The sequence below is a fragment of the Carettochelys insculpta genome, chromosome 2 (genome assembly GCF_033958435.1).
Source record: "Carettochelys insculpta isolate YL-2023 chromosome 2, ASM3395843v1, whole genome shotgun sequence".
NCBI lineage: Eukaryota > Metazoa > Chordata > Testudines > Carettochelyidae > Carettochelys > Carettochelys insculpta.
In genome coordinates this window covers 19,385,739-19,404,005 of record NC_134138.1, presented here as the reverse complement: position 1 = coordinate 19,404,005, position 18,267 = coordinate 19,385,739, and the positions used below count along the sequence as shown (strand labels likewise).

General features: G+C 41.7%; 2 protein-coding genes across 4 annotated transcripts in view; one reads left to right on the top strand and one right to left on the bottom strand.

Annotated features, from left to right (window-relative positions):
- The window catches only part of SLA (Src like adaptor), a 28,204-nt gene extending 10,380 nt beyond the window's left edge, over window positions 1–17,824 (bottom strand). For all 3 annotated transcript variants that reach the window (XM_074986644.1, XM_074986645.1, XM_074986646.1), the window contains exons 1-4: window positions 17,736–17,824; window positions 11,935–12,028; window positions 5,409–5,508; window positions 644–730 (exon numbers count right to left, since the gene is read on the bottom strand). In XM_074986644.1, coding sequence (XP_074842745.1) covers window positions 644–730; window positions 5,409–5,508; window positions 11,935–12,013 — 266 coding nt within the window. In that variant the 5' untranslated portion in view covers window positions 12,014–12,028; window positions 17,736–17,824. The remainder of the gene's footprint in view (window positions 1–643; window positions 731–5,408; window positions 5,509–11,934; window positions 12,029–17,735) is intronic.
- The window catches only part of TG (thyroglobulin), a 209,578-nt gene that overhangs the window by 140,664 nt on the left and 50,647 nt on the right, over window positions 1–18,267 (top strand). The window lies entirely within an intron of this gene.

The following is an 18,267-nucleotide window of genomic DNA, read 5'->3' as shown; positions in this document are numbered from 1 at the left end:
GCACTTTCGGTGTCCATTCTAAATGGCAGGGATTCCGTTCTTGAATGATCTCATTAACCTTTTGAAGTTCTTCTTTCATTCTCATTGGTCTGTTTTTCATGGGAATTCTGGTGTGAGTTTGCCTCACCATGGGAAGAATTCATCTCTGAGCAAATGATATTGTCTTACCTGAGACTTAAATAAAGCAAAGGCCTTGTGCATACCAGTGAATTTAACCCCAGTTCTTATAAGTTGGAGCTGTTCATCAGTGTCTTAATGTTAGACATGGGCCTAAACCACATGGCTTGGATCCAGAAGTAGATCAGAAGTTTCTCAAAGCTTCTGGGTGTTTGACACTAGGGATTTCCTTTGGTAAAAACAACTGCTAAGTTTAGATCTGGATTAAAACTTCTCCATACTTCAAAGGAACTTAAAGTACATATTTAAATCAGGCCATCTGTTTGACATTGTTTTGTTTGTTTGTTTGTTTGTTTTAATCAGGCTGCTGGTAGTGAGGTTGTTAATGGTTTTTACTATATTATTTGGATTATGGTAGGACCTACGGTCCCTAATGAAGGATGAAAGTTTGATACAATAAACTGTGGTATGTACGAAACGACAGCATGTGAAGTTTCAGAATGCCGTAGAGAAAGCATGTACTTACCCATGATAAACTTTTGCTACGCATTTTCCTGGAATATAGTTCTCTCGACCTGTAGTGAGGGAATGGACTCTCCACCAGCCTCCTTCACTGTCAAAGCAAGAAGATGGGTATGGTCAAACATGTTGGGGGAAGTTGCCTTCATTTTATAACATATTAAGGCTGAAAATGAGCTAACATTTTGTATTTTCTAACAAATTTGAGTATTCAGAAACCTGCATGGAAATCTAAGTTTCTATTGTTTACACTATTTCATCTTCTAAATCTCACTTTTTGCTACATTATTGTTTAAATGTGCTAATAGTAAACGAGTGTCTATTAGCACAGAAATAGCCTAAATATTAAAAAATATATATATATTTGTTCCATTGTCTGTTTAAGGAGTGAAACTGATTTCTGTAGTGAAAAGTAAGTTGCCTGTTTTGAACATCTTTATTATAGTTAGAAACTGAACATTAGTAAAGTCTAGTTGAAGATTAGGTTTACAGTATAATAGAACTGCTTTGCAGCCCATTGATGTCAATGGGAATTTTATTTATTTTAGTGCCCTGCAGATCAGGGACTAATGAATAGAAGGAGAGCCTGGTGGCTGAAGCATAGAACTGGGACATGTGGTTTCTTTTCCTGTCTCTTTACCAAACTTTCATTGTTGCCTTTGGCAAATCTCTTAGGCCAGGCCTATACTACCAACCAATATTGATATAACTACATTGCTCATGGGTATAAAAAATGCACATGCTGAGCAATGTAGTTACACCAACCTAACCCCCGTGTGGACAGTGCGATATGAGTGGGAGAGCTGATCTTGTGGGCATGGCTATTGCATCTCAGGGAGGTTGGTTAACTATGATGACAGGAGAAGCTCTCTTATCAGCATAGTAACCTCCTCACTAAAGTGTTACGGCAGCCCACAACATACATGAAAAAATGCCCTTTACTTATTTGTGTTTTCCCATCTGTTAGGAGCCAATATCAATGGGCACTTCTTACAGGTATGGTGTGAAGCTTAAGTCATTAATGGAAGATCCTGCAGAAATGATAATCACCATTGTTGTTTTCTTGAATTTTGTGTGTCTGTGGCAATGGAGAGCTGAATGCAATTTGAACTGTCTTTTGGGAGGTCCATTACAACACTTCCCTAGAGTGAAAATCAGGCCTGGGCTCTGCTTTCATTTCTAGTGCTGCATTTATTGTGGGCCAGGTCTTCAGCTTGTGTATACTGGCATTGTTCTGTTGAAATCAGCTGAGACTGTGCCGGTTCACACCAGTGTGTGTATGCTGGGAGTGAATGGAACCCACTGAGAATAAGCAAGAGGTTCCAGGTTTTGGCATACTTCTGTCAGTCATGGGTGAGCAAAAGTGATGGGTGAACCTCAGAAAGTTCAGTTTAGTTATTGTACTCGCCACTACTCCATCACCTGTGTCTCCCAAGCATGGCAATAAAGGCTGAAAAATCTCAGGGCACTAAGGTTTTTGTGTGCAAAACATCTGAGATGTCCTGTTTCCATTTGAGATATAACCTATCAAGAGAATAGTTTTGCTAGTGGTATTTTCACATAACCTCTTGTCCAACCAGTACCCAGAATAATTAAAAAAATTCAGTCTCACAACCAAAATATTTCTAACCTTGCCCAGAAGAAGGTCTCTCCTGAGTAACGACTTCTATTTCAAACATAGTTGTTTTTTCTAAGCTGTTTATGAAATAGCATAGCAGGAGCAATGTGTGCTGCATAGAAGGGCTGAGTTTGACATGGCAGTTCTTCTGTCACTGCTTTCCTAAACAACCTGGCATTTCTCCTTTTCTTTCTCATAGTGGTGTGTTTCTTAAGTGACCGGAGAGAGACTATACCTACATGCACACAGCTTCCACCAACATCCACTCATACCCAAGCAGGAAGAATAAACCCTCTGTTTAGAAGAGTTGTGTCTATTTGCATAAAACATTGCAAGCTTTTCTCCTGACGAATCAAAACCAGAAGAGAAAGCTCCATGTAGTACTTGCTTTGGTGCTTGTTGATTGCTACACAACATACAAACAAAAATGCGAACTACACAAATCTAGTTTTTAAACCAAGTTCCACGTTAACAATCAGATTGTTCAGGTTGAATCTCTTTAATCTGGCACCCTCGGGACCTGACCGCTGCCGAACAAGAGAATTTGCTGGGAGGTCAGTATTGTCGCCCAGCATTACTTACACTTCCACTGCTTACTGAGCTCTTAGAAGACATTTAGCTGTAAATTTGAGCTCAACAGCACAGAACACTGACAGCCAGGACTGGTGGCTGTATACAAACTTTATGGAATTGTAGAAAAGTTGACCACATCCATGACAAGTGGACATCCAGCTAACTAAAATCATGCTGGACCACAGATTTTGCCAGATAAGAGAGTGCTGGATGAGAGAGGTTCAACCTGTACTTTATAATATATTACAAGCAGTCCTGTGGCACCTTAGAGACTAAGAGTTTATTAGATCATGAGTTTTCATGGATAAGACCCACTTTTTCAGATGACTGGAGTAGAAAAAAATAGAATCCAGGGTTTATATAGCAGGGAGGAAAGGGGGAAGAGAAAGGGGTTACCTGTCACTGGTTAGTAGGACCAGTTGATGAAGCAAATCAAGTAGGATGTGTCCCATACCTGCGAATACCAAAGGTGGGAAATTGCCCTTGTAATGCATAAGATGGTTAAGGCTGAGGTTAAATGTGTCCTATTTACAAATAAATTCCAGTTCAGATGTCTCCCCCTCTAATTTTGTGATAAAATTCTCTTATGGAAAAATGGCCACTTCTAAATCCATGATTGAATGTTGTCTACAAAATTTGTTAGTCTCCAAGGTGCTACAGGACTGTTTGTCATTTGTGAAGCTACAGACCATCAGTTACCCCTCCGAGACTATAAAATATATTATGCATATATAGTGCAGGATCCACAGGTGATCTTAATCAGCTATTTTGAATTGGAATCTCCAGTCTGCTAAGAGGTATTTAGCACCATTTACACAATTGTGAAGAATTGCCTTTGCACAGGGAAACATCCTATCATCAGAAAGCTGGTGGAACTCTTCCATCTGCTATGCCAGAGTCCCTTTCCTGATATGCCCTTCTTCTCATGGGCCGTTTGGAGCAGGGCATATGTCAGATGGGGAATTGTTGCTAGAGCACCACTATGCCAATCCTCCATTGTCATAAGGTCCTTTCTACCATAGAATCATAGAAGACTGGAACTGGAAGGGACCTCAAGAGGTCATCAACCCCAGGCCCCTACCCCCATGTCAGGACCAACCACTATCTAGACTATCCGCAATAGACGTGTATCTAACCTGCTATTAAATATCTCCAGTGATAGAGATTCCACAACCTTTCCAGGTAATTTATTCCAATGTTTAACCACCCTGACAGTTAGCAAGTTTTGCCTAATGTCCAACCTAAACCTCCCTTGCTGCAGTTTAAGCCCATTGCTTCTTGTCCTATCCTCAGAGGCCAAGGAGAACAATTTGGAAAGTTAGAGGAGGCTGGTTATATCTCTAATTTTTATCAGGTCCAGATGGACAAGGATCAAGGAGCCACATGCTACTGCTTCTGTAATATGGATATAGTGCAGGGGTCTGCAACCTGCGGCTTTGGCGCAGAAAGCAACTCTTTAAGGACTTCTTTGTGGCTCCTGATGCTATAATTGCAAAGTAAAAAAAACCAAAAAAACCCTCCTGATTATTTTTGATAAATGGCAAACGTTTAAAAGCCTAGAAATGAATAACTCAGGTCTAAATAGCAAACAATATGTGATCTCGAATCTTTGAATAACTCCCCCAGTGTCCTTCAGAGAGAGAGAGAGAGACCAAAGGTTTGGGAGTGAAAGTCATGAAGACAGTGGTATCAACACACACGGGAAGTGTGAGGAAAGAGAATATGTAAAAAGTTGGCGAGCATCCTGCAGTGAACATGAATCGCATTACCAATCATCGTGTGTGCGCTGTTCTTAAAACAGGGGCTACAAAAAGTACGGTTTAACGTTATTTGTTAAGGACCATCTCGACTTTGCAACTCTTGAATTATTGAGTTTTTTATGGAATTGGGGAAAAAAGTGGCTCTTCTTGCTATTTTGGTTGCTAACCCCTCTTATGTGGATCATCAGGGCAATTGACTTCAGTTTTACGACTGGGCTCTGTATGTTTTTGTGCGTGGGACTAACCATCTGTGTGTCTGTAATATACTAGAGAAGGATCAGAACTGGACTTTCCAAGTCTGCATCCCTCAGAACTCTGGGAAGGTGTGGGGGAGGGTCTGGATCCAGATTAGAAATCCCTGGCAATCGCAGGGTAATCTCTATCTGAGAGTCCAAACAGGGGTCTAAAACCCAGATACTCAACCGAAGCATAAAACATTTTTCATTCTCAATTCTAAAATTGGTTCAGTTTGGTTAACTACTCAAATGCCTAACCAAGGCTAAATCAGTCTCATGCAACCAATCCAGTTTTACATTATGCAGGGTGAATCTGTATTGCAAAACAGGACCTTGCATGTTGCATTGACACCTGCCCTATCACTTAATCCTGTGAGTTGATGGGTGGCATGAGTTAGCTGTGGGAGTTAAGCACTTGCAGGTCTGGATAAGTGCCAGAAAGGAGGCACTCAAGCTGGAACTACATGTCGAGCAATAAGCAACTTCCCCAGCAGCAATTGGCTTTAAGCATTCTCTTCAATGGAAACAAAAACCACGGCGTCCATTTAGCGGTGTTGGGGACTCATTTAAAAAGGAACAACTTACTCTGCTATCACGCGTAGTTTCTCTCCTATGTGAAATATTGGCTGGCTGATATCCGGGGAGGGATAATCACAGAGGACAGCAAGGATGTTGCTCTCCTGATCTGGGGAAAAGATGAAAATGTAATTTTAAAAGGGTTATAAAATTCATAGGTAGGTGAATGTCTTCCGAAAGTGACCCTCTAAGCCAATTGTACACCATTGTAAATCAAAGCTGAATCTGCACCTATAAGTTCTTGGTCTGTAAGTTATTTACTTCCAGTTAGCCAAAAGCGTCTGCAGACTGACCCTACCCTATGCAAAGAACAGACTCAGTCTGAAAGTCGCAAATTGAATAAATATGCAGAGTATCGGAAACGACCTTGTTTGAATAATATCACCATGCATGAATGGCATAAATTGCCATCTGAGTAATGCTGATGATCAGGTGCATTATATTAAGCAAAGGCATGTTTCATTTCATTATCTGTCTTCAGTGATATTTTCAAAAGCACAAAAATAGATTCCTTAAGTGCAGCAAGAGAGGGAACTTTTCATAAACTAATAGGAAACCAGAAAATCGATGTCCCCTTCCTGTTCTGTTGGTAGTTTTACTGTACTGGGTAACTAATGGGCTAAGTGATTCTCCTGTTCCCCACGCTGCCGCTGTCATGTGGATTGACAAAATAGGCAATTTCATTTTTTAAAAAAAGGAAAGTAAATTTGTGCGGTTTGCTCACTCAAGTACAAATGTTCTTTTTTCTGAGAAATGAGGTCAGAAAGAAGGAAGTTTGGGAGGAGCATCCTACATCAGTTTGGAATCACACTGCTAGCAAAGCTGCAGAAGCTGAGGTTACACTCTGCAAATATTCACATCTTCATGGGCCAAACCGAAAAAGGTACCAAGTTTCTCCACCTCCCAGGGAGAAGCTGCTCAGTGTTTCCTAAGATCCAGCGCTTAGTGTGGATTTTTCTGAAGTGCAGACATGGAGCGTGAGCTGCTGGCTTCTCCCAACATCCCCCACAGTGCAGGTTGCACTAGGGGAGGAAGCTCTGCTTGGAGGAAAGCTGTAGCAACGAAAGGCACCTGAAGCCCCTCTTCCACTGAGGGTCTGAAGCCAGCCAGCAAAACTGTAATAGACGGGGAGAGAGTGCATGAAACAATGCAGCACCCTGTGGCTTTCATTGGAGTTTCAAGTGGCTCTTCCGCAAAATTTTGTCTGGAGAGGGGTGATACAAACACTACCTGCCCCTCCCTACCTCTGCCTGGCCATAGCAGCCTCTACTGGGCCTGGCAGGAACCATTTGTACTCACTGGCTGTAACGGCGATTGCCTCAAACCCAGTGTTCCTAAATTACAGCCACTGAACATATTTTTGGATAATGTGGTATGACTCTATTCTTTGTTTAACAGCAACAGAGACGGCTTCCTGGGCATTGGTGCGTGCTGCCTCCACGCAGCCTAGCATAGGAGGGGATTACAAGAAACAAAGTGCATGACAGGAGAAGGAAGATTGCAAGCGTGTGTGGAGACATGAACACCTGCAGGCACACACTTACTTCCTGCCAGGCCTGTTTCTTTTAATGCTGCTGCAGACCATTTTTAACATACACAATATTTTAAAATTTGGGGCCAGTATCATGGGTGAAGGCTAGGAGGGAGCTGGTCTGGGACCCAGGGCAATACCACAGTACAAATAATTGATGATGATGATGAAAATGTTAACAGAAAGCTAACAAAAGTAGTGGGCAGTTAGGAGCAGTAAGGTTTTTGAAGGATAACCTTTGGTTCTGCACAAGAATCCTTCTGCATAGGGACTTGCAGATTCCATCTCTAAAGGAGAAAAGAATAGAGCAACAACATGTGCCAAAGAGTTTAGATGTGTGGTTTCCTCTGGATGTGCCCCAGGCTCAGCTCTCAATTTTTAGCCTACTCTAGTATGCTTGACGTACACTATAGTTTTTAAAACCAAGCTAAGGACAGAGGGGGCATCAAATTAGCTTTCTGAAAGGCAGCCCTTACATTAGTCTTAATACACCTGACTTTGTGTACACTTAAATAAAACAACCTGCATATGAATGACCCTGCTGGGTCAGACCAAAGGTCCATCTAGCCTAGCATCCCGTCTTCCAACAGTGGCCAATGACAGGTACCCCAGAGGGAGTGAACAGAACAAGTCATCATCAAATGATCCTTCGCCTGTGACCCATTCCTGTCTTCTGGCAAACAGAAGCTAGGGACGCATGCCATCCCTACCCATCTTGACTAATGAGATCCTTCATTAATTTATCGAATTTTTTTTAACCCTGTTATAGTCTTGGCCATCACACTATCCCCTGGCAAGGAGTTCCACAGGTTGACTGTGCACTTTGAAAAAAAAATTTACATGTATTTTAAACCTGCTGCGTATTAATTTCATTGGGTGAGCCCTAGTTCCCATGTTATGAGATGCAGTAAATAACATTTTCTTATTTACTTTCTCCACACCAGTCATGATTTTATAGACCTCCGTCCCGTCCCCCCATCCCAGTCATCTCTTTTCCAAGCTGAAAAGTCCCAGTGTTATTAATCACTCTTCATATGGCAGCTGTTCCATACCACTAATCATTTCGGATGCCCTTTTCTGACCCTTTTTCAATTCCCATATATCTTTTGTGAGATGCCGTGACCACATTTGCCTGCAGTATTCAAGATGTGGGTGTATCGTTGATTTATGTTAATTTGGAATCCTTTCCAGGGGTAGCAAATACAAAAATGTAAGATGATCTACTCTGGAGAAAACACCCAGAAAAATTCACCCTGCTTCCTGAACTACCAAAACAAAGTGGCAGGGGAAGTTGAGGTGGCAGTTCTGAATGAAATGGTGTTTGCTTCAACTGGGCACACCTTAGCATCACATTTTAAAATCACTAAGCTATTTATACCAGGTTTAGTTTCCATACTGAGACATATGTAGTGGAAAACTAACTGTTCATATCAGTCCTACTCCCTCACTTATATGATGTCTTGCATTCAGCTATGCATCAATGGATACTGATGTGTTACTTTGTCTTGAGGCTGCAGGATCTGTAATTACGTGACATGTACTTTTATGTTCTGTTTTTGTTTCAAATTTGCACACCAGTTTGCTAGTTCTGCATGGAGAGGCATGGTCACAGCACCAGCTCCATCCCTTTAAAGTGCCTGTGTTTACACTAGAGATGGCCCAAGGTAACTTAATTTGTCCGAACCCTCCCAGCTGTCCCCACTTCTTCACAGACATCAGGGGTCTCATTTACAGTGAAATCTGGATTCAAATCTTTCTGGGTTTTGGTTTTGCAAAACCGAAATTTCTCCTGGGTATGCCAGTATCTAATTCAAATACTGGTATTTTGCTGCATGAGCTATCCAACCCCTGCTTCTACCCCTGCTCCTGGCTCTGAAGGGGTGTTATATTTGACCCAGTCACACTCAAAAAGCTTTTGGTTATGTCAAACTAAAATGAAGCGATTTCTGAAACCCACCCTTCCCTTAGCAGTTATAGCAGAAATCTCCAAAGTGGAACAGTCCATTTGTTACAAGGTGAAAAATCTAAAGAGTTATTTCTGCTGAATCAGATGCTCTCTCTTGATGCCCAAACTCCTGGTACACGGTGAAGCATGAAGCTAATGATGAAATACTTGTGATAATGTCTATGCGGTAGCTGGAAGTGAGCCTGATACTGGAGCACAAAGCGGAGCACTAGAACTAGCGGTGTGGATGTTGCAGCACAGCTTGGGTTAGCCACATGATCTCAGATCCACGCAGCCCCCTGGCTGTGAGCTTGCAGGGCTAGGAAAGGCGGAGCCAGGTCTGCAAGGGCCACTCTGCTCGTTTTAATGTGGTAGCTCAGGCATCACTAGCACAAGTCTGTGGGCCCAGGCTGGGAGACTTGTTTCCAGTGGTAACACAGGGATGACCTTAACCAGAGGTGGAAAAAGTACCCAAAAAGTTACTTGAGTAAAAAAACAGCTGCTTTCACTTCTGAGTACTTGAGTACAATCAAGGTGTGATGAGTGTGTGCATGTGTACCTTTCTACTCAAGTACTTTTCCAGAGGGACATTGGTGATTTCTACTTAAGTACACCCGCCCAGCAGATGTACTTTTACTCAGGTAAGTTTTGGGGTAATTTTTCCACCTCTGTCCTTAACCTACACACTAAGGGCTAGTTTATGACTTGGACTATTCACCATATATGGAAGTAAGGGGTCATAAAGCCCATCATATGCCTACCTTGGCTACCCAGATGCCACGGCTACCTACATAGCAGCTAGTTCTCTCCCTGCAGTAAGTGGGCAGGAATAGACAGAAGACGGTAGATGCTCTTGCTCCCTGCTTCAGTTGCTGGTGTAGGCTGGAGGAAGCAGGGGAGGGACTGTGACTCAGAGGTACCTGCTGGAGGTGCCACTTACACCACACTCCCAGCTTAGGGCTGTGCTTCAAATGCAAGAGCTGCTGCTGTTTGTGCATTGAGCAGCACTAAAATGGGGGCAGAGGGAAAACTGTAGGGGTATGACCTCAGTGCAGAGCTGAAGGGGAGGGAAAAGTTAACAATCATAAAACAAAATAAGACTTATCACTGTGGAACAGCTGGCCAGACTCAAATTAAGGTTCCACTTTGCCTTTCCTTCCTCTTCTGTGTTATTTCCTTCACCCTTCTGTGTCATTCCTTCAGTTTTAGCATCCCCAAGTCTTGTTGAAATGGGCCAGGATGAAGCATTTTTCTTCCAAAATATTTAAAATGTTATGAAATTGTGGATGGAATCCTGAAACCTTTACTCCACTAAATACCCACTGATGGGCTAAGGGAGAAATTCAGTGATTGGCAATGCGACTTTATTGTCAGAAAAATACTGGACTGACCACTATTGAGACTAAGGGCACAGTCCAATGCCTGTTGACTTTAGTGAGCATTGGATCAAGCGTTAAGTCTTGGGTGTGTGTCCACAGAACAAATGCAGCACGATCAGGAGTAATGAAAACTTCACCTCCCTGTCCCTTCAGGATTCCCAAATGCCAACCTGAAGCGACCAGGACTAGGAATGAAAGGATAAGTCTGATTTCACAGCAATTCAGTTCCTGTCATGCTGGGAAGGCTAACAAGGGCGCTGAATGGAAATTGGACACCTCCACAAAGAAGTGGACTGAAACTGTCAACTCATTTGATAAAGGCCGTGTACCCAGCCATCTAATAGTAACACCTTTCAGTAATTATCAGTCTAGACTCTTTATGCCATTATCAATCAAGTACATACAAAAGTGTTACAAGGAGGAGGTAGAAAAATTGTTCTCCTGGGCCTCTGAGAATAGATAGGAGAAACTGCGGCAAGGGAGATGTAGGTTGGGCATGAGGAAAAACTTCCTAATTGTCAGGGTGATCAAACACTGGAATAAATTGCCTTAAGGAGGTTGTGGAATATCCATCACTGGAGATATTTAAGAGCAGGTTAGACAGACACCTATCAGGGATGGTCCAGAGGGTGCTTGGTCCTGCTGGGAGGCCAGAGGACTGGACTCAATGACATCTCGAGGTCCCTTCCAGTTCTGGCATTCTATGATTCCCTGATAATCCATAATCCCTTCAGCTTCTCTAAACATCGATCATTTAGAAGTGCAGTTTTTTGGCTTGTGCTAGAACTTCTGCTCCTTTGACCAGATTGATCCCTTGCCCAGAGGAAGGGCTGGCAAAATAGCTGGGCCATCCTTGGAGAAGCTCTAGGAAAGAACTGTGACTCAGAGCCCTATTCCTTCCCCTAATCAATTCTTGCACCTGGAGAGGGTAGGGGGGTTAATTTTCTGCACCTTATTTTAGGGCTATCTTACTTGCCCTTGTGCCAGCTAAATGACTTGTATGTGAGCTCTGCCGATTCCCCCGCCTGCTTGCTTGCACTGGGGAGTAGGACTCATCTACATCCCTTCTCCCACCCACCCAGACTCTCAATCCAGGCCATGCAGTGGGAGACATTACCCATCTTTTTCCCTTAGTGTCTCCACAGCGTTAGTTGACAACCTGTCCCATGCCCCACTCATTCTGGTAGCTGCAGTCCTTGAAAGACATCCTTGCTGCAACTAACTTTCAGCAGCATGGAAAGTTGGTGCATGTTAGTTTGAGTGCAAATGTTTGAAATGATCAGCATGAGTGTGAAATTATTCTTATTAGGATTCTGGATTGGGATAAAATCAGAGCAAAGCAAAATGTGGAAAAATATAAAATCAGCACAGGAAATACTCCATATGTGCAATTTCTTTTTTCTGGAGAAGATCAGGGCCTCCTGAATTGTGGCAGGCTCATTTAAAAGAGTGCCAACTCTGAAAAGCACTTGTTTTTAAAAATTATTTTTTAAAACATGATTCCTACAGAATGAGTTTGTTTGCTTAAAAGTAAACACCATATACCATTACACCTCTATTCTTGCATAGCACACCCAAGCGTGCTTTTCCCTATGTCAGACGGGTGAAAGAAAATGCCGATACAGACGTACCAGGAGGTTGCAATAACTAATTTTCTCCAAGAAATTTAAAAATGCTTACCAGTTTCAGGTGGCATATTTATTTCTGCTGAGGCTCTTGTTGTTTTCATAGTATTTCCCATTGCTTTCTTTATTTTCATCAATGCACTTCAGAACTAAAACAAAGGAAATATTAAAAAGGACTGAGGATAGCACCTGCTATGCCACGGCATAAAAATGACCCAAATTCAGACTCTCAGGTTTTTATATGGCTGGCTTTTGAAAGCTGATGTTTTACATGCATGTAAGTATCTATTTGCTAAACTCTCACCACTCTCATGCTTTTACCAGGGGAATAGCAGAAAACCACAACTAGGGAAGTTGCTAAGAAGTACTGTACATAGCAAAAGTTTCCATTACCACTACCTCAGCACAATAGGAAGTCACTGCAAAACTGTGAATATATATTCATGTGTTTTCTGAGATATGCGCTTCTCAACATGTGGATTTCTGAGGTTATGAAGAAATGGATTAGATTGACGTATCTGTTGTCAGTGTTGGCTTTGATGTTTCTTTGCCAAGGACAGGCAGAGCTGTTTTGCAGCAGTTTCCTTTTGATGCCTTTCTGGTCTTATTTTATGTGCTCAGAGAAATTTAAAAAAATATGAAAGGCTCAAAAATGTTTTGCTCCTGGAAGATCCCATAGGAATTACCAGACTGGATGAGACCAGGATCCATCTTGTCCAGCATTTCTCATTGACATTAGTCAGTACAAAATGCTTCAGGGAAAAATGCATGAAACGCTGCAGTGCAACTTATTGCCCCCTGGAAAAGTTCCTTCTAAACCTTATATAGCAAGTTACTTCGTGACCTGGCCTGAGAACCTGTCTTGAACAGAATAGAATAGAACCACCATTAGTCAGAGGTTGGCTTATGCTATAGCCTAGTTGCACAGTCAGGAGAGCTAAGCACTGCCTTGTTTAAAGTAGCAACAAAACAAAATGTCCTGACACCATTACTGAAAATCAGATGATTTTTATCTCTTTCTGGCTGTTACTTTGAGAAACTGACAGCTTTGGTCATATCCAAATCCTATAGCATAGTGCCTACTCTATTTACCCAAGAGTCTGTGAATGATGCAGAAAAAGCTGATTTCATCTATTTTATCTACCTTAGGTTTTTCAAGGACAATCTCTCATTTTGATCACAAATTTTATCCTGGTCCCGCGAATCCTCCTCAGAAGAAGTTTCAGTGAACATTTCCACTGAAAGTTTTAATTTTCACACATCAGCATTTTCCAACCCAAAACCACTGAAAAATTCCCGACAAGCTCTACTCCTAAATCACGTAGGAAGTTGAGTTTTTTTCCTAAGTCATATGTGGAAGAAGCCTTGCTTAATCCCCATATTAAAATATGCAGTGTTCTTAAATGTTCAGATTTACAAATTTTGGAGGTAAAAATTATTCACTTGAGCTGTATGCGGGACTTTTTTGCATAGCTATAAAAATACCTTTTTGAATGTAAAGTGCACGTTACCAGAGCATACAATTGCCTGAAACTAGGAACCAAGGGCTAGGTTCTTCATCCTTATTAGAGTAGTAGACATGTAGGAGTGGAAGGGACCTCGTGAGGTTCTCTAGTCCAGTCCTCTGCACTCAGGTAAGATTAAGTATTATGTGGACCATCCCTGACAGGTGTTTATCTAACCTGTTCTTAAAAACATCCCACAATGGAGAGTCCACAGATTCCCTAGAGAATATGTTCCTGTGCTTAACTACCCTTACTGTCAGAATTTTTTTCCTAATGCTGAACCTAAACCTTCCTTGCTTCAGTTTTTAGCCCATTGCTTCAGATCCTACCCTCAGTGGATAACGTGAACAATTTATCACTCTCATCTTTATAACAACCTTTTGCACATTTGAAGACTGTTGTCATATCCTCTCCTGGGCTTCTCTCCTCCAGACTAGACAATGTTCTCAATCTGCCCACATAGGTCATGTTTTCAAGACCTCTAAACTTTTTTATAGCTCTCCCCTGGACTCCCTCCAAATTTTCCCCACCTTTCTTGAGGTGTGATGCTGAGAACTGGACACACTACTCCAGTGTTATGTAGCATAGAAGAATTACATCTCATGTCTTGCTTACAACTGTCCTGTTAATGTTCCCTGGAAAGATGCTGACTTTTTCTTCCCAGCAATATTACATTGCTGACCCATTTAGTTTGTGACACTATAATAGGGGTGGACAAACTGTAGCTCTTGAGCCACGTTCATCTCTTTTGCCTTTAAAATGTGGTTCTTGGAGTCCCCAGTACCACTGTCAGCCTGACCTGCGTGGTAGGTGGACAGTGAGGGGTTGGGATTCCGGACATCTGTCTTGCAATGGGGTTATGAGGTAGGGGCTTCTATCCAGCAGTGAGGGGGGCCTTGGGGTTTCAACCCCATGTGGCACACTTGGGGCTGAAGCACTGACTCCCATCAGATGCATCCAACAGGCCAGAGATCTCAAGCCCAAGCAGGTGTACCCTAGCTTTCAGGCTTCTGGAGATTGTCATATACTGCTAGATGCTCAGTAAGTTTGGCCACCCCTGCACTATAACCTTTATATCCTTTTCTACAGTACTTCTTTTTAGGCAGTCATTTCCTATTGTGTATTTGTGCAATTGAGTTATTCCTTCCTTAAGTATTTTCCATTATCCAAGTTGTCACGTTATTCCACGAGTAGCCCTTCTGACATCAGTGAGGCTACTTGCATAGTTAAGTAACTTCTGAGTGAGGCTAAAGTTGGCAGAATCTGGCCTTTAGAAAATGAACATAAAGTTTTGTGCATTTGTGCAACTGCAGTTCAGGTTTTTATGTCACCACAGCTGCTTTTTAAGCTATATCTCTGTGGCATTTTCCACGTTAAGTTTCGCTGCTGCTAATGACTGTTGTTTAGGATAAAATAAGCTGAGAAGAGAATGAAAACTTGTGACTCTGTCCCACAATTCTCATATGCAAAGTGCAAAGATCAGCCCTGAGCTTCAGTTCATTTGGCCAGCAACAGAATTTGCTATTGGTGAGAGTCATGGCGCATTCTGTGCTCTTCAGGAACGTGTTCCAAAGCTTGTCTTCTCTTGTAGGCATTTGAAACTGAGAAAGAAGCTGTTCATGTGGGGATTTGTTCAGAGGGGACATGGCTGCATTTCCAAATTGTTTACTGGGTTGTGCCACAGCTTATGCCATATGTTTTAAGTAAAGCCAAGGGATTCTAGAGTATATGAATAGCAACCTTACATAATATTTCATTTATCCAAATAAAAGGTGTGCACAATTACTTCAATACATAAGTGGATTGGACAGAGAAGCAATATATATTTACATACAGTACGTAGCACCAAGATACAATAAATTAAATGCTTTCCCCTGAATTTTGCCTAAACTTGCACCAATAAAAGACAGTTGAAAAATTGCATAGCTGCATGTATAGATGAGGAGATTCTTTGCCATCTAATTAGATGCCTATAAAATGCTAATTGTTTAGTGAAATATACTCAAGAATGGAGAGTCTACGCAAGGTGTTATTGTGTACCATGTAAACTCTGCGTAAACTTGGTACACAGGCAGATTGATACTTGGGTCTGCATCCCCCGTATGCGGTATTAACAGGTTTCTATGCTGCTCCCAAAAAAGGTGGTGCAGAGAGATCTACTGAATGTTAGGGATAAGAAGTGATTGTACAAGCTGTGCTTACATGTCTCCATTGGGCCAAAATCTGGCATAGAGAAGTAGAGTTGCTGGAGCTGCTAGTTAGGTGACCCTCTTGGGCCATTAAGTTCAGCTCTCTGCTACTTTAGGCAATCCTGTCATACCACCCTGTTCACAAAATTATCAAACTCCGGTATCCATCTTATTTCAACCCATAAGAATGACAACCATGGAGGGGCTGCATTAACACCTCCTAGGGGGACTGCAGATTTAGGGGTGGCTTTCCCCACACAGAGACCAATTACTCAGGTTTCAACCCAAGTTTGAATTTGACCAGAAGCACTGTATTTTCAGTCCCAACTTCACAGCCACACTTAAATGCATATATGGTCTTGTGGGTGCAACTAATTGTAGCCACAAGTGTCCGGTTGCTTTGGCATCTTGGTTCTTGACCGCACACACAACTCCAGTATTTAAAGTGCTGTGACACAGAGCCTGCATTGAGCTCTACATATGGGGCCAAACAGAGTCTTGTTGACTTCAGCAGGGGACAGGCCTGGGGACTACAAGCCTGGGGACAGGTTATATCACTCTCATTGAAGGAGTAGGGGGTCATAGCAACCTAAATTGTGGGTCCAAAATATTGAGTGAAATTTTGTACCATTTATTGCACCTGTAGAAATGGATCTAAATGTGGCTCCAAATGCATGTACCATTCAGTTCTTTCACACACAAGACGATCTATTTTTAAGTCAATGTCATGATGGGGGACTTTAAATTAGCATTGCATATCTGAAACTACTCGGCTTCCCTAAAGATTTTTCAAAGGTGTATTCAGAATCCTCCAAGAGATATTGACCAAAGCAAGAGCATAACTAAGCCCAGTTCTCCAAGGAATGCATTTATAAACTAGTACATTTCAAGTGAGAAAATGTGTGGTTCGTCATTTATGGTATGCTGGGTGTTTCTCTCCATTAACTCCTTATTAAACCCCAGCATTAGTAAAGAACTAATGGGAAGTGAGTGAACAAATTCCACACACTTTTGGGAAACTTAAAGGAGTGTGTCACTTGTATTCAGGACACTCATCATTCCCTAACACAGTGTTCCTCAACCCAGAGTACATATACACTTGGGGGTACACCATAGTCTTCCGGGGCATACATCAACTCATCTAGATATTTGCCTAGTTCTACCACAGGGTACATAAAAACACTAGCAAAGTCAGTGCAATCTAAAAGTTCATTCAATGACTTGTTTCTGCTGCTTCATATGCCTTACGCAGAACAGTTAAGTACAATATTTCTATTCCAATTCATTTTTTTTATAATAAGATGGTAGAAAGTCAGCAACTTTTCAGTAGTAGTCTTCTGTGATATTTTTGCAGTTTTTGTAAATAGCTTTTAAGTGATGTATAACTTGCTGGGGTGCAAAACAAATCTGATTCCTCACAAGGGTACAGTAATCTGGAAAGATTGAGTGTCACTTGTTTCAAGACCTCAGATAACTTTAGGACTATGTTTCTCAACCAGTGGTACATGTACCCCCTAGAGGTATGTGAGAGAAGTCTGGAGGAACTTATAAATTTTTTTGAAAAAGAGGTACTTTATAAAAAAAAAAGTTGAGAAACACTGTCCTACCGTACACATTTTAAACAACACATTTTAAGAACTGTACCATCCCTTGAGTACTATGAGATCCTCGTTCCTGTCACTTATCAAAATTAAGATACCTGCATCTATCAGGATAGTAGATAGTGCTTGGAAAGCTCAGGTCAGACTCCTAATAATCAATTGGTATAAACTTGCAAAAATGGAGACATACACATACCATTCAAAACACAGAGAAATCTCATTCGCTGAACCTTGGCAATGGCATTAAAAAACAAAAAACTGCTCTTATATTTGTGATGTTTCTCATAGGCTATTGCATATGAATATTTGTTTCGCCAAAGGTTGGCTATTTTCTTTCATTTTAAAATTTTCAGTAGAAATGTGGAATTTATGCTCATTTCATATTTACAGGCACTAGCAAAGAGGAGAACTGGAGGATTTATGAAACTTTTGCACCTCTATCTTTAATAGTTAGTTCTTTAAAGTCCAAATCCTGTGCTGGTCTTTAGCTTGAATAAGAACTAAAAAGTTTGGCCCAATATGCAGCGGCTGCTATCCTGAAAGCATGGGAGTGATGATTACCTTTAAATGCGGAGCATAGCATTCCAGTTCGCAGGACGTGTCATGAAAGGAGCGGGCGTGTTGTCATTTTCATGTTGCCTGCCGTATCTAGCTGATCAGGTTGAGAAGCAGCCAGCCAAATGAGCATGTTGTGAACATCACCCTATCATGTCAAACAGCACTTAACAAACAGGCCACGTACTTCCTCTGTGAGAAATAAGGAAGGCATGAAGCATTTGCAACAAATGTGGTTCCTGTTGCTATTCAAGGTCTCGGGGACCCTTTTTCTCTGTGGGCTGTGGAAAACAGGGAGGTTTTGAATATTTAACACAGGGGTCTGTTTGATCATGTAATGAAAATAAACAGAATCACCTGTATTTAGGCTAGTTATACTTAAAGGGATGGCCTTTTCTCCTTAGATGTTTATCCAGTACAGTTCAAACTCCAAGTCTGCAGCTTATTTTCTGTAATGCTCTGTCATTTCTCAATCAGCAGCTAGGCAGGCTGAAACACTAAGCTTTGCCCAAGATCAGATGTTACAGCCAGACTATAT